This window comes from Electrophorus electricus, chromosome 19, assembly GCF_041902795.1.
Source record: "Electrophorus electricus isolate QZ-2024a chromosome 19, ASM4190279v1, whole genome shotgun sequence".
NCBI lineage: Eukaryota > Metazoa > Chordata > Actinopteri > Gymnotiformes > Gymnotidae > Electrophorus > Electrophorus electricus.
The window spans coordinates 13,070,114-13,082,500 of NC_137515.1; the positions used below are offsets into that span (position 1 = coordinate 13,070,114).

Below are 12,387 nucleotides of genomic sequence, written 5' to 3' on the forward strand. Positions count from 1 at the left end.
TAATTCCTTGGTGGTCAGTTTCCTACATTTAGGACAGTGGGCTCTCGGTTACCTTGCATTAACTTTTCCGACTTCTCCAGAAGTAATGGATTCTGGGTCGTACTACCATTGCCCTGGGCATGAGTGCATGTGAACTTAAGTGCTTTGTCCATGCCTCGGTCCATACAGGCTGATCTGTTGAGAGTTTTGTGGGAACAGCAGGACGCCCTGCCTTTCATGACACACACTCCAGGACACACACACATGCTCTCTCTGTCTTTCTTTGACATACTCCATCACAAATTCAAACCCTGCTACGCTGCTGTCATCATGCCTGCCATATCACTGTCAAGAACCACTCGACAGTTCAGTCAGAATCCCAATACCCCCCTCCTCTCTCCATCTCTCTTTCTCTTTCTCTCTCCTTGGTCTCCTTCTCTCTCTCTCACTCTCTCTCACTCTCTCTCACTCTCGCCCCCACCCAGCACTCTGTTTCTGCTCTCTCTCTCTTCTGGCTATGTCCTCGAGCGCACATATACCGTAGCTATAGTGGGTGAGATATTTATTGGAGATCACACGGTTCACGTTCAGCTCACATCCATTAGCGCAATTAGTCCCGCGGAGGTTTTGCTTCACCGAGAGTGAAGAGCGCCGTTCCGCACAGGCGGCAGAGGATGACGCGGTGCGCGCTTCCTCTTCCACAGAGTCGTGCGACTTTTATACGGTCATCGCTACGGTCCAACTGATGGTCTGATTTTCTGCCCATGTTTTTGTGTGCTTAAGCGACAGCTAATACACTCGGTGCACCTGAGGGTACACCTGAGGACATGAAGGGTCCTCTGTCTTTTCTCACACTCTCTCTCTCCCTCTCCATGTCTCCCTCTCTCTTTCTCGGGAGGTTTGGGGACAGAAATAGAGGCCAGCGTGTTGTGAGGTTGCCAAGGTGTCACTTGGCACTGGCTCACATTCGTGTCGGGGATGCATCAGAGCTAATGGCCTTATTAGCATCCCTTCATTACTGTACATGGGCATGGAGTGCTTTCACTTAGCTCAAATATGCGTAACATGCTGCTTTAGAGTGCAGAACGCCTGCCTGCCTGTTACTGTTGGCGGGCTGTCTCACAGACAGGCTAAGCGCCTCCTCGATTAGGAACCGCGCAATGCGGAGAGTCAAACGCCCTTCCCGGCAGCTGCCTCTGCCACCCCTCCTCCCCACCTCCCGCTCCCCACAATCCCCCCAACAGCCCCGCCCCTCCTCCCCACCTCCCGCTCCCCACAGTCCCCCCAACAGCCCCGCCCCTCCTCCCCACCTCCCGCTCCCCACAGTCCCCCCAACAGCCCTGCCCCTCCTCCCCACCTCCCGCTCCCCACAGTCCCCCCAACAGCCCCGCCCTTCCTCCCCACCTCCCGCTCCCCACAATCTCCCCAACAGCCCCGCCCCTCCTCCCCACCTCCCGCTCCCCACAGTCTCCCCAACAGCCCCGCCCCTCCTCCCCACCTCCCGCTCCCCACAGTCCCCCCAACAGCCCCGCCCCTCCTCCCCACCTCCCGCTCCCCACAGTCCCCCCAACAGCCCCGCCCCTCCTCCCCACCTCCCGCTCCCCACAGTCCCCCCAACAGCCCTGCCCCTCCTCCCCACCTCCCGCTCCCCACAGTCCCCCCAACAGCCCCGCCCTTCCTCCCCACCTCCCGCTCCCCACAATCTCCCCAACAGCCCCGCCCCTCCTCCCCACCTCCCGCTCCCCACAGTCTCCCCAACAGCCCCGCCCCTCCTCCCCACCTCCCGCTCCCCACAGTCCCCCCAACAGCCCCGCCCCTCCTCCCCACCTCCCGCTCCCCACAGTCCCCCCAACATCCCCGCCCCTCCTCCCCACCTCCCGCTCCCCACAATCTCCCCAACAGCGCCGCCCCTCCTCCCCACCTCCCGCTCCCCACAGTCCCCCCAACAGCCCCGCCCCTCCTCCCCACCTCCCGCTCCCCACAGTCCCCCCAACAGCCCCGCCCCTCCTCCCCACCTCCCGCTCCCCACAGTCCCCCCAACATCCCCGCCCCTCCTCCCCACCTCCCGCTCCCCACAATCTCCCCAACAGCCCCGCCCCTCCTCCCCACCTCCTGCTCCCCACAGTCCCCCCAACAGTCCCGCCCCTCCTCCCCACCTCCCGCTCCCCACAATCTCCCCAACAGCGCCGCCCCTCCTCCCCACCTCCCGCTCCCCACAATCTCCCCAACAGCGCCGCCCCTCCTCCCCACCTCCCGCTCCCCACAGTCCCCCCAACATCCCCGCCCCTCCTCCCCACCTCCCGCTCCCCACAGTCTCCCCAACAGCCCCGCCCCTCCTCCCCACCTCCCGCTCCCCACAGTCCCCCCAACAGTCCCGCCCCTCCTCCCCACCTCCCGCTCCCCACAATCTCCCCAACAGCCCCGCCCCTCCTCCCCACCTCCTGCTCCCCACAGTCCCCCCAACAGTCCCGCCCCTCCTCCCCACCTCCCGCTCCCCACAATCTCCCCAACAGCGCCGCCCCTCCTCCCCACCTCCCGCTCCCCACAATCTCCCCAACAGCGCCGCCCCTCCTCCCCACCTCCCGCTCCCCACAGTCCCCCCAACAGCCCCGCCCCTCCTCCCCACCTCCCGCTCCCCACAGTCTCCCCAACAGCCCCGCCCCTCCTCCCCACCTCCCGCTCCCCACAGTCCCCCCAACAGTCCCGCCCCTCCTCCCCACCTCCCGCTCCCCACAATCTCCCCAACAGCGCCGCCCCTCCTCCCCACCTCCCGCTCCCCACAATCTCCCCAACAGCGCCGCCCCTCCTCCCCACCTCCCGCTCCCCACAGTCCCCCCAACAGCCCCGCCCCTCCTCCCCACCTCCCGCTCCCCACAGTCCCCCCAACAGCCCCGCCCCTCCTCCCCACCTCCCGCTCCCCACAGTCCCCCCAACAGCCCCGCCCCTCCTCCCCACCTCCCGCTCCCCACAATCTCCCCAACAGCTCCGCCCCCCCACTGATGTCACAGCACCCTCGTCATGCCGCGTAACCCGATTAGAAATGTTAAACCCGCCGCTGACAAAGTGCCGGCCCTGTTCTGCTCCTAATCCACGGCCGCCGCAGATTCCGCCGATATGATTCAACAGCCCACGGAAAGCTAACACCGGGGACGCTAATCTACTCCAGATTAGAAAAGAAATCTTCACCTCTGGGTGGTCAGCCCCGTGTTGGTGCGGGGGCCGATCTTAAATCTTTGCACTGAAGTGAGAGAGAGAGATCGTGAGGGACCGGCGAAGGTGACCTCTGGGGAAGAAGGTGAAACGCTACACGGGAGAGGAGGGATAAGGGGTGAGGGACAGATCAAATTAGGGGGGACAGGCACAGTAGGAGGAAAGAGCTGGATCAGGCAGGAGGTAATTGGTGGGTGCGCGGTGTGGACTCAGGAGCGATCCCCGGGCGCTGGGCGCAGCTGCTCCGTGATGCGTGCACTTTGATAGGACTAATGAAGTTAGGATTATCTCCCACCGACGGTCACGCCTCATCCGACGCTTCCTGCCGTGCGTGACCCCCTTCCCAGACCCTATACAACCATCCATTGTCTCCCAGGAGAACATCTGCAAGAAATCCTGGAGAACATCTGCGAGAAATATACGTTAATATAAGAATTTCCTCACTTGTTAAACATGTTGTGTAAAGCGCATCCATATTTGTAAGCCGTGGTCCATAGTTAAACGTCTCTTCACAGTCGCTATTTTCTCAGACGTTCCACAGCTTATTATACTCAAAGGGCAAAAGATTTCTTAGATATCTGGGTCACTTAAGAAAGCTATTAAAAATCCATTTGGAATCCTGGTTGCTGTGTGTGCGCACGTGTGTGTGTGTGTGTGTGTGTGTGTGCGTGTGGTTAGTTTGTCTAAGGAGCAAAGTAGTGATAAGTGTTTTACCGGGGCAGCCCCCAGTGCGCCCCCCCAGCAGGTAACAGTGCTGGCAGTGGGCGACCAGAACAGCACCTCCGTCAGCATCTCCTGGGACCCTCCACCCACAGACCACCAAAACGGCATCATTCAGGAGTACAAGGTGCTGCCACACATTCCTCCTCTTTTAAGAACTCAGAAAGCGCGCGCACGTTTCGTCTCGCCCGCTCCCAGTCGCCGTGTGTCATGCTGTTCTCCTGCTCTCCACCCCACCCCCACCCCCTCCACCCGCCCTCGTCACCCGCCGCTCCAGGTCTGGTGTCTGGGGAACGAGAGCCGTTTCCACGTGAACAAGACCGTGGACGCGGCCATCCGCTCGGTGGTGGTGAGCGGCCTGCAGGCGGGCGTGCGGTACCGCGTGGAGGTGGCGGCGGGCACCAGCGCGGGCACGGGCGTCAAGAGTGAGCCGCAGACCATCGGTGAGGTCCCACGGACGAGCCAAGGAGCAGGGGGGTGGTGCAACCCAGTTGCTTCACTTCCGGGGAGACGCTGTTCAGATCCCGGCACGGTGTTAATCACCACTGCAACACAGGCCCTCCTGCAATATTGATGGCAGAAGGCTGAATTATGCAGATGAGCTCTGTAATAATTCATAACATAATCATGTTTTGATTGTATGCCGTGATGATCCTTCGCAGTCTCAGACAATGAACTTCAGTCTTCTCGTGAGCCAACAAAGTAAAAATAATGCAGGCCAACCCTCAACCCTGTCACATATTGTCGTGTAATTATGATAATAATAACAATAATGTCACCACCACCAAAAATAACTATTACTAATATTATTATTATTAAAAGTTTGACATTGAAAATATCTTGCAGTTTATTGAGAGATTTTTGCTCAACTAGGGGGGAAAAATAAAATAAATAAAATAAAATATATATATATATACACAGAGAAAGAACGTTTTGGATAAAGGATAAAGGCCCTTCAGCTGTGCAAGCAAAGTGATTCTCATTTATTTCTCTCTCTCTCTCTCTCTCTCTCTCTCTCTCTCTCTCTCTCTCTCTCTCTCTCTCTCTCTCTCTCTCTCTCTCTCTCTCTCTCTCTCTCTCTCTCTCTCACTGCATGGACAGTTAGAGAATTCTTTTTAAGTGTGTCCTGCTTTAGCCCAGAGAGAAGGAGGGCGGTGAGGCAGTGTCTCTGGAGACTGCATGCGTGTCACCCTGCTAGCGTAGTTTTTCAGGCTGAGTTCTTTTTGTTTTCTTTACTAGAAAGTGATAAAAAAAAATCAATAAGATTTTCATTTAATACACTGTCCAGTACCATTTGGCAGAATGCTGTTAGCTATATCAATAATCCCCTCCAATAAACGCAGCTGTCGCTAACACAGAGGACAGTGTTATTGCTGCAGCTTATCACCTTATCTCGTTTGATCAAGCTCACTGATGGATGGGGCCAGATAATATACACCCTCCAATCAATACTATTGACGTGCGGTGTGTCCTCCCCCCCCCCAAGCTGCCTTTTGACTGCCAGGGGCAAAGATTCCCCCTGGCAGTCAGTGGAGAAGGCGCAGCTCTGCGCTTTAATGAAGGGCTTTGCTGTGTTGCTCATGCCGCAAGACGGGGAATCTCATTTCACAGCACAGTAGCTACACCAGGAAATCAAACTCTGATGGAGACCAACCCCCCACCATCTCGAATCTCCAAGCCCCCCCTCCCCAAAAAAAACTCCCCAGCGTCAATCACCCGTCCGCCAGCTCGGCCTGACGACAGCGCGTGGCAGCTGCCTTTCCGTGTACTTTCATCCTTCTAAGCTCATATGGTTCATTTAGGGCAGCATTCTCAGAATCTGCATTGGCCCCGCCCCCCACTCATTGCTTGTTATGCTGTTAATCGGTCAGAGAATAATCTTATTAGTAAAAATAGATTTTTGCCTTGTGCTTTTAATTGGGGTTCCTTATCTGCTGCTGGGGTGATTTGATTTGATTGGATATGACTGGATGATGGTGAAGAGGCGTTGCGCGTCCTGCTGTGGATTGATTCTTTAGCGAAGGAGTCCTATTAATCTAACATTCCATTTTTAGAAATGGGCTCTCAGTCGTTCACCTCTGTTTACCCTCGTGCACGTGTGTGGGCGCGTGTGCATGTGCTCGCGAGCAGGTGCCGAGCTGCAGGACGTGATGACAGACGACGACGGGACTGGCAGCAGCATCGCGGATGTGGTGAAGCAGCCAGCTTTCATTGCCGGGCTGGGCGGGGCGTGCTGGATCGTGCTGATGGGTTTCAGCGCCTGGCTCTACTGGAGGAGGAAGAAGCGCAAGGGCCTCAGCAACTACGCAGGTGAGGGGCCCCGCTCGGCCCACGCTGCCGCACGCCCCACTCCGCGCCTCGCTGACGCAGCTCCCCCGGGGGCCAGCTGCTGGTATGACGACGCTAGCAAAAAGCAATGGTTCGGTGTCAACACACAATTAATCCATGACGCCAAAAAAGGTCGGGTTTTTTTTAACCTGCAACTCCCAGTGCCTTATTGTACAGCTGAGAGAAGCGAAAATGCATGTAAGCTGGATTGTTTCATGATTAGAACTTGAGGCTTAGGTGAAGCCTTTATTTATGCAAACACTGCGTCTCCCGCACAGCGATGGGTCACCGTGCTAGACGGCCCTGTTCCTGTAATCGTCCTCTTACTTATGGAACAGAACCTGCTGGCTGCGTTTAGGAAAGGACATTGGCGATAAACTTTCTTTCAGTCTCCTGCCTTAGTGCGTTTTACCCCTATTAGTCAAACCCCGGAGGGCGGCACTCTGTACCTACAGCGAAAGCTGAACAAAGCCAGCTGAGCCGGCGCACGACTGCTACCCCCAGACACCTCGTGCCCCCTCGAGCCCCCCGGCTCCTGCCGTGACGCATCACATGACTACGCACAGCGACCGCGACCGCGGCCCCATCGAAAGGCGCATGAACGCGTTCGAACATTCTCATTTGGAAATGAAACGCCAGCACGGCACGTCTATTAAGGGGACCATGACCCATATTGTTCCCGCATTAGCTCTAAATACAGTCTCCAGCCTCTGAAATGTAATATGGCTTCCCCCTCCGGGGGGTAATTACGCGGTGTAGCTGTGGATTACTCTCATTACAATACGGATTGCTATCATCACGCTCCGGTGACTTGGGTGGGGCTGCGAGTGGTGATGGGGGTGGTGGTGTGCGTGTGGTGGGGGGGTTGGATTTGGGGTGTTGCCTAATTCAATAGCTGCTCGCTCCATCCAGCACCTAAGCTCCTGCTCTGATCTCTGCAGGAAATCTTTTTTCCAGCCTCTTGTTCAGTCAGGGACACCCCCCCCCACTTCCTTTACCAGCAACTGGCCCCGCCCACCCCAGTCCCATCGCGCATGACTCGCACGGACAGTTGCCGTCGGGTTCCCAGAACGCGACTCACTCATCGCCCCGCCCACCCTGCCCCGCGCTCTCATGCTGCTGGGCGCCTCGGCGGGACCCTAACGCCCTCTCTGTTTCTGTGTTTCTGCTCCACAGTCCAGTCGTTCACCTTCACCCGCGCAGGTACTGCCCATTTGTCCTGTCCTGAGCGCGGGTTCTTCCCCGCCGCGTGGGCCGTAAGCTGCCCCGTGTGCTACAGACATTCATTTAAGCGGCAGAAGCGAGCTGCAGTCTGACAGATCTGTTTTGTCTTCTTCTTCCTCCTCCACCTCCAACTCCTCCTCTCCCGGGTGCGTGCGGCCTCGCTGTCCGGCCCTGCAGTGACGTTCCAACGTGGCGACAGAGGCCTGATGGGAATTGGAAGGTGAGTGTGCAGCGAGTGACCTCTACCCCTCACCAGGCCAACGGGGCTGAGCCGCCTAGCAGGCTGCTTCTCCCTGGAACGGCCTTCAGCCGGCCTGCCAGGCTTTGTTCCTCCCGGTCACTGCAGGCCATATGCCGAACGAACGGAACCGCGGCAAATCACTGTAGAATGGTCGAGTGGCCTTCCAGATGATTTTCAGATCAGCTGTGCACCGGCTGCCCTGGCAGCAAGGGGGAGTCAGATGGCCGAGGCAGGCGGGGTTCGGGCCCTGAGCCGGTGCTAACCCGCGGCGAACGGGCGCCTGATGGATGCACCGACACCGGCTGCCTCGTGCGAGAGCAAACGCGCATACTGACGTATCGATTGATTGGCTAATAAATCTCCCCCGGCTGGAATTAACAGAAACAATTAATCCATCAGGGTGGCTTTTTTTTATTCGGCCATTCATCGTCCCAGGCTGGCCGGGGGGCGGAGCCTCCCCGCGGCCTGTGATGGATTCTGCTGTCGGGAGGAGCTCAAGAGCGCCTGCACGAGTGAGGTTGTGAATAGATAATTATCCAAGAGAAAGAGTGCCTCATAAGCACTCTCTGTCTCTCCTGCTCTCGCTCTCTCATGCACGCACGCACAGACACACACACACACACACACAGACACACGCACGCATGCACGCACTCTCACACACACGCATGCACACACTCACATACACACACACAGACGCATGCACACACATACGCATGCATGCACTCACACACACACACACACACAGAGACACACACACACACAGAGAGATACACACAGACAGAGACACACACACATGGATGCACGCACGCACTCACACACACACCCACACACACACACACACACACACACACAGAGCGAGAGAAAGACAGCCCTACCCACTCATGTGCACTCATCTTGTGAGTCCATAGAGCCCAAGGCCCTTTGAATGTCACTAGTTGGTGACCCAGAGAGAGAGCAGGACAGGAGGAGGCTCCCTGTGGGAGGTGCAGGGAGCATGCAGCCTTTCTTCACTCCCCTGACAGACCCGAGCAGGCAGGCCCAGACAAACATAGCAAAAAAGCTTTCTTCTAAATATAAATTCCAAATCTGCTTTTATATTTTACACTGTGTACCTTTACTGAGTCCAGCTGTGTGTGTGTGTGTGTGTGTGTGTGTGTGTGTGTGTGTGTGTGTGTGTGTGTGTGTGTTGGAATGTGGATGTTGAGGCACGGGAGGGTGTGCTAGTCTTAGTGGGAGCAGCTTGTGTAGTGGTGACTCCAGCTCCAGAAATCCCCCTGCGCTCGGCCGCACGGACCCGCCGGGGTGTAGCGCCTTCCTGGGCTGCTGAGTCCGTTAGACAAAAGGCCAAGCTAGTCGAGCGTGTGCCCTGCCGGGCTTACGCAGGCCTCCGGTTCAGCTCGCAGGGAACCAACCAAGTGTCTCCAATAACCAACCAAAGATGAAACGCTCCTGTTCTATTCCAAATCATTTTTGTTGCTGTTGTTGTCATGTACACATCTAAAACAACCTACATCAGCTTTTTTTGTCCCTCAGTTGAAGGTGGCCCAGCCAATAAGCTGGCTCCTCCTCCGTTACCATGCAGAATCCTTCACCTAAGTGTGGAGGCTGCCTGCCGGGATGCTTCTCTGTCGCAGCAGAGTGCCTCCACCTGCCTGGGCGCTAACGGCTCCTCTCTCCAGGCGAGAGGCTCCTTCACAGATTTATAGACCTGTCACCGCTTTATGTCTTCTTGTTTACTCATTTATTATTTCCACTCGGCTCGGGGCTGCGTGTGCGGGCCCCCAGCTCTCTGGCGTGCTGGTGTTTGCCGCGAACGCCCCGCCGTTGGAGCAGGAACGCCCTTCTAACTGCTATACTGAGTCTTTTTTTTTTTATGCACACCCTTCATCTCTCTCTCTGCCTCCCTCTTCCACTCATTCCCACTTTCTCTCTCTCTCTCTCTCTCTCTCTCTCTCTCTCTCTCTCTCTCCCCCTCTGTCGCTTCCTGTCTCAGCCGACCTGGCCTGCTGAAGGCGGGCGACCCGGGCCTCCCTTGGCTGGCTGACTCCTGGCCCTCCACCAGCCTTCCTGCCAGCGGCATGCTGGGAGCTCCCAAAGACCACAGCAACTTCGGCCGCGGAGGTAAGATCTCAGGAGCCTGCGGAGAACTGCCGGGGAGGGAAGGCAGCGGCCTCGAAGAGGAGATCACCACTTCAAAGCCCTCCGAGCGACGGGACGGGTCACCAGTTCAGAGCCTGCAGGACACTGTGCTGATACGTCTTTGAATTCATGCATGAGCGTTATAAATATTTCAGGAGGCTGAGAATCCCACGGCAATGGAAATGGTCAGGCGATCGTACGCACTGTGGAACACTCTCTCTCAGTCTGATCCCAGATAAAAATAACAAGAGCTACAGAGTTCGAAAAAAGAGGTTTGTGTGTGTGTGTGTGTGTGTGTGTGTGTGTGTGTGTGTGTGTGTGTAGCTCATTTAGATCTCAGCCACCTCATCAGCGCTCTGTGGGTTGTGTGGTTCTGAGCTGAAGGTCAGAAGCTCCATGCGATTGCTTTTGTCTGAACAACGAGCGCTGCAGCCATGTACCCACCCCCACCTGAGCATCCCCTGCCATCTCCTAATTAATCTGCTGGCTAATCACTTCTACTCACCTCACCTCACCTCAGCCGGGCAGAGCTGCTGCACCCCTCTCTGGGCCTAGCAGCGGGGCCCCTGGAGCACAGCTTCACGCTGACTCTCGTCGCTTTACCCTCGTCTGGCTTTCTCTCCCACTCTACCCCTCTCCCAGACGTACTGCCAGCCGGCGGTGGCGAGAAGACGGGCACCATGCTGTCGGACGGCGCCATCTACAGCAGCATCGACTTTACGGGCAAGGCGGCCTACAGCAGCCCGGCGCGGGGCACGCAGGCCACACCATACGCCACCACGCAGATTCTGCAGTCCAGCAGCTTCCACGAACTGGCCGTGGACCGGCCTGAGCCGCGCTGGAAGGCCTCCCTGCGCGCCCAACAGGAACTGGCCAGCCTGGGCTACTCATTGACTGACAGCCGCGCCTGTGCCAACGGTAGTGAGATATATATATATATATAGGATAAGAGTTATTATATAGTGATGCCACACATATAATAACACACATATATGTATGTTAGTGTAGTGTGCACTACTCAATGTCTCTCAGGTGATGACGTATTGCGACATATTTTGCAGCGAGAGGTGCTGTGTGTCCTCCTTTGTAAAAAATGTGTCATTTTTTATATTGGGGGAGAATTTCAAATTTTGGGAGTACACTCTTAAATGTTACTGTAAATTTGGGCAAGTTTTTCCCAATACCGCAGAGAGCGCTGCTCTCACACTGACCACACAGTATCTTCGCTCTCTCTCTCTCTCTCAAGATTTTTTGTGTCTGACCATGTCTATGGCCAGATTGTGGTCACTGAGCCTGTACGTGGTTAGGATCTGTCTTTGCAGTGGATCTCTGAAATTCCACAGATTCGTATTCTCTGTTCAGGGCCCAATAGTTCTGTATTTTAGACGGAGTCGTGGTGTCGTCATCATGGTGGTCCAGAAGGCCTTATTTAGTTTGGTTTTCTCTCTGTCTGAATTCATTCAGATTCCTACATATACTGGAATGGCTATATGTAGACCAGTATTGCCTAAGCATACAAAACAGATGAAATACCATTCAACTTCCTGCCTTTCTGTCAGGAAAGGTGAATCTTTTTACGACAAAGCAAGCTAAATGAAATAATTTTTTTTTTCTGTTGTGAAGATTGGATTGTCTGTTCCAGGATGATTTTTAAAAATATTTCAGGGTGATTTTCTAAACGTTTGTAATGTATTTATTTTTTGCAAGAATAAAAATGTAAAATTAGCTTGAAAATCAGGTTATTTTGCTATCATGCTATATCCTTGTCGATTACAATCTATTACAAGGTTCTCTCTCAAGTGCACTACACTGTCCGTCTCTCTGTAGCTGCGTGTGCCTGTTGTCGGGAATATCAGCACTGCATGGGTTATGTCTGTGCCACATGGGGCTGGTCAGTGGTCAGGGGTGCTGATTTGGGGTTCTTACCATTAAAATGATTATCTTAAAATTCGCTTCACTGGCCAGCCAATTAGGAGCAGTGAACCTTCTGGTATCTCAGGATGTCTCACGCAGTTGAAAGGCAGAGATAATGTAAGAGACAAGACAGTGAGAGAAAAGAGAGAGAGAGAGGAACCAGAGGTGCAAAAGAAATGATAAAGCCTGAAAACCCAGCTGAGGGCAGACGGGGAAACGGGTAATAAAAGAGTCTGGATGATGGGGGAGTCGATGCAATATTTACATTTTTGCTGAAAACAGACCTGGAGGTGCTTAATCGTGGCCCTCGTTTTCATGTGTGTTTTGCTCAGCCTTGGGAATTTCTTTAGCCCAGAAATGTCAGCACGTCGCCGTGGATTAATTTGATTAGCGCAGGCGAAGATTCCTCTATGTTTTGACCCATGGATATGGAATTAGTACGTGGGCAGCACGCAGCGGGCCTCGGCAGCCCTGAGCGCAGGTCCCCAGACCGGCCTGGAGCCACGGTGGTGTGGACGGCCAGGTCTGGGAGAAGAGGCTGCCAGCATCCAGACTGTGAATGCTGCAAAACGACGGCATGCAGAGGGGGAGAAAGATGTGACAAGAATGCTCTTGGTAGCCCTATGAGAGAG

General features: G+C 55.4%; 1 protein-coding gene across 2 annotated transcripts in view; it reads left to right on the forward strand.

Moving 5' to 3' along the window:
- Positions 1–12,387, forward strand: part of LOC113570047 (roundabout homolog 2-like) — a 73,981-nt gene that overhangs the window by 52,384 nt on the left and 9,210 nt on the right. The window contains exons 15-21 of one of the 2 annotated variants that reach the window (XM_035535868.2): positions 3,912–4,036; positions 4,187–4,352; positions 6,040–6,219; positions 7,414–7,440; positions 7,639–7,681; positions 9,696–9,823; positions 10,484–10,759. In XM_035535868.2, coding sequence (XP_035391761.2) covers positions 3,912–4,036; positions 4,187–4,352; positions 6,040–6,219; positions 7,414–7,440; positions 7,639–7,681; positions 9,696–9,823; positions 10,484–10,759 — 945 coding nt within the window. The remainder of the gene's footprint in view (positions 1–3,911; positions 4,037–4,186; positions 4,353–6,039; positions 6,220–7,413; positions 7,441–7,638; positions 7,682–9,695; positions 9,824–10,483; positions 10,760–12,387) is intronic. The other variant, XM_081702294.1, reaches the window with a different exon arrangement.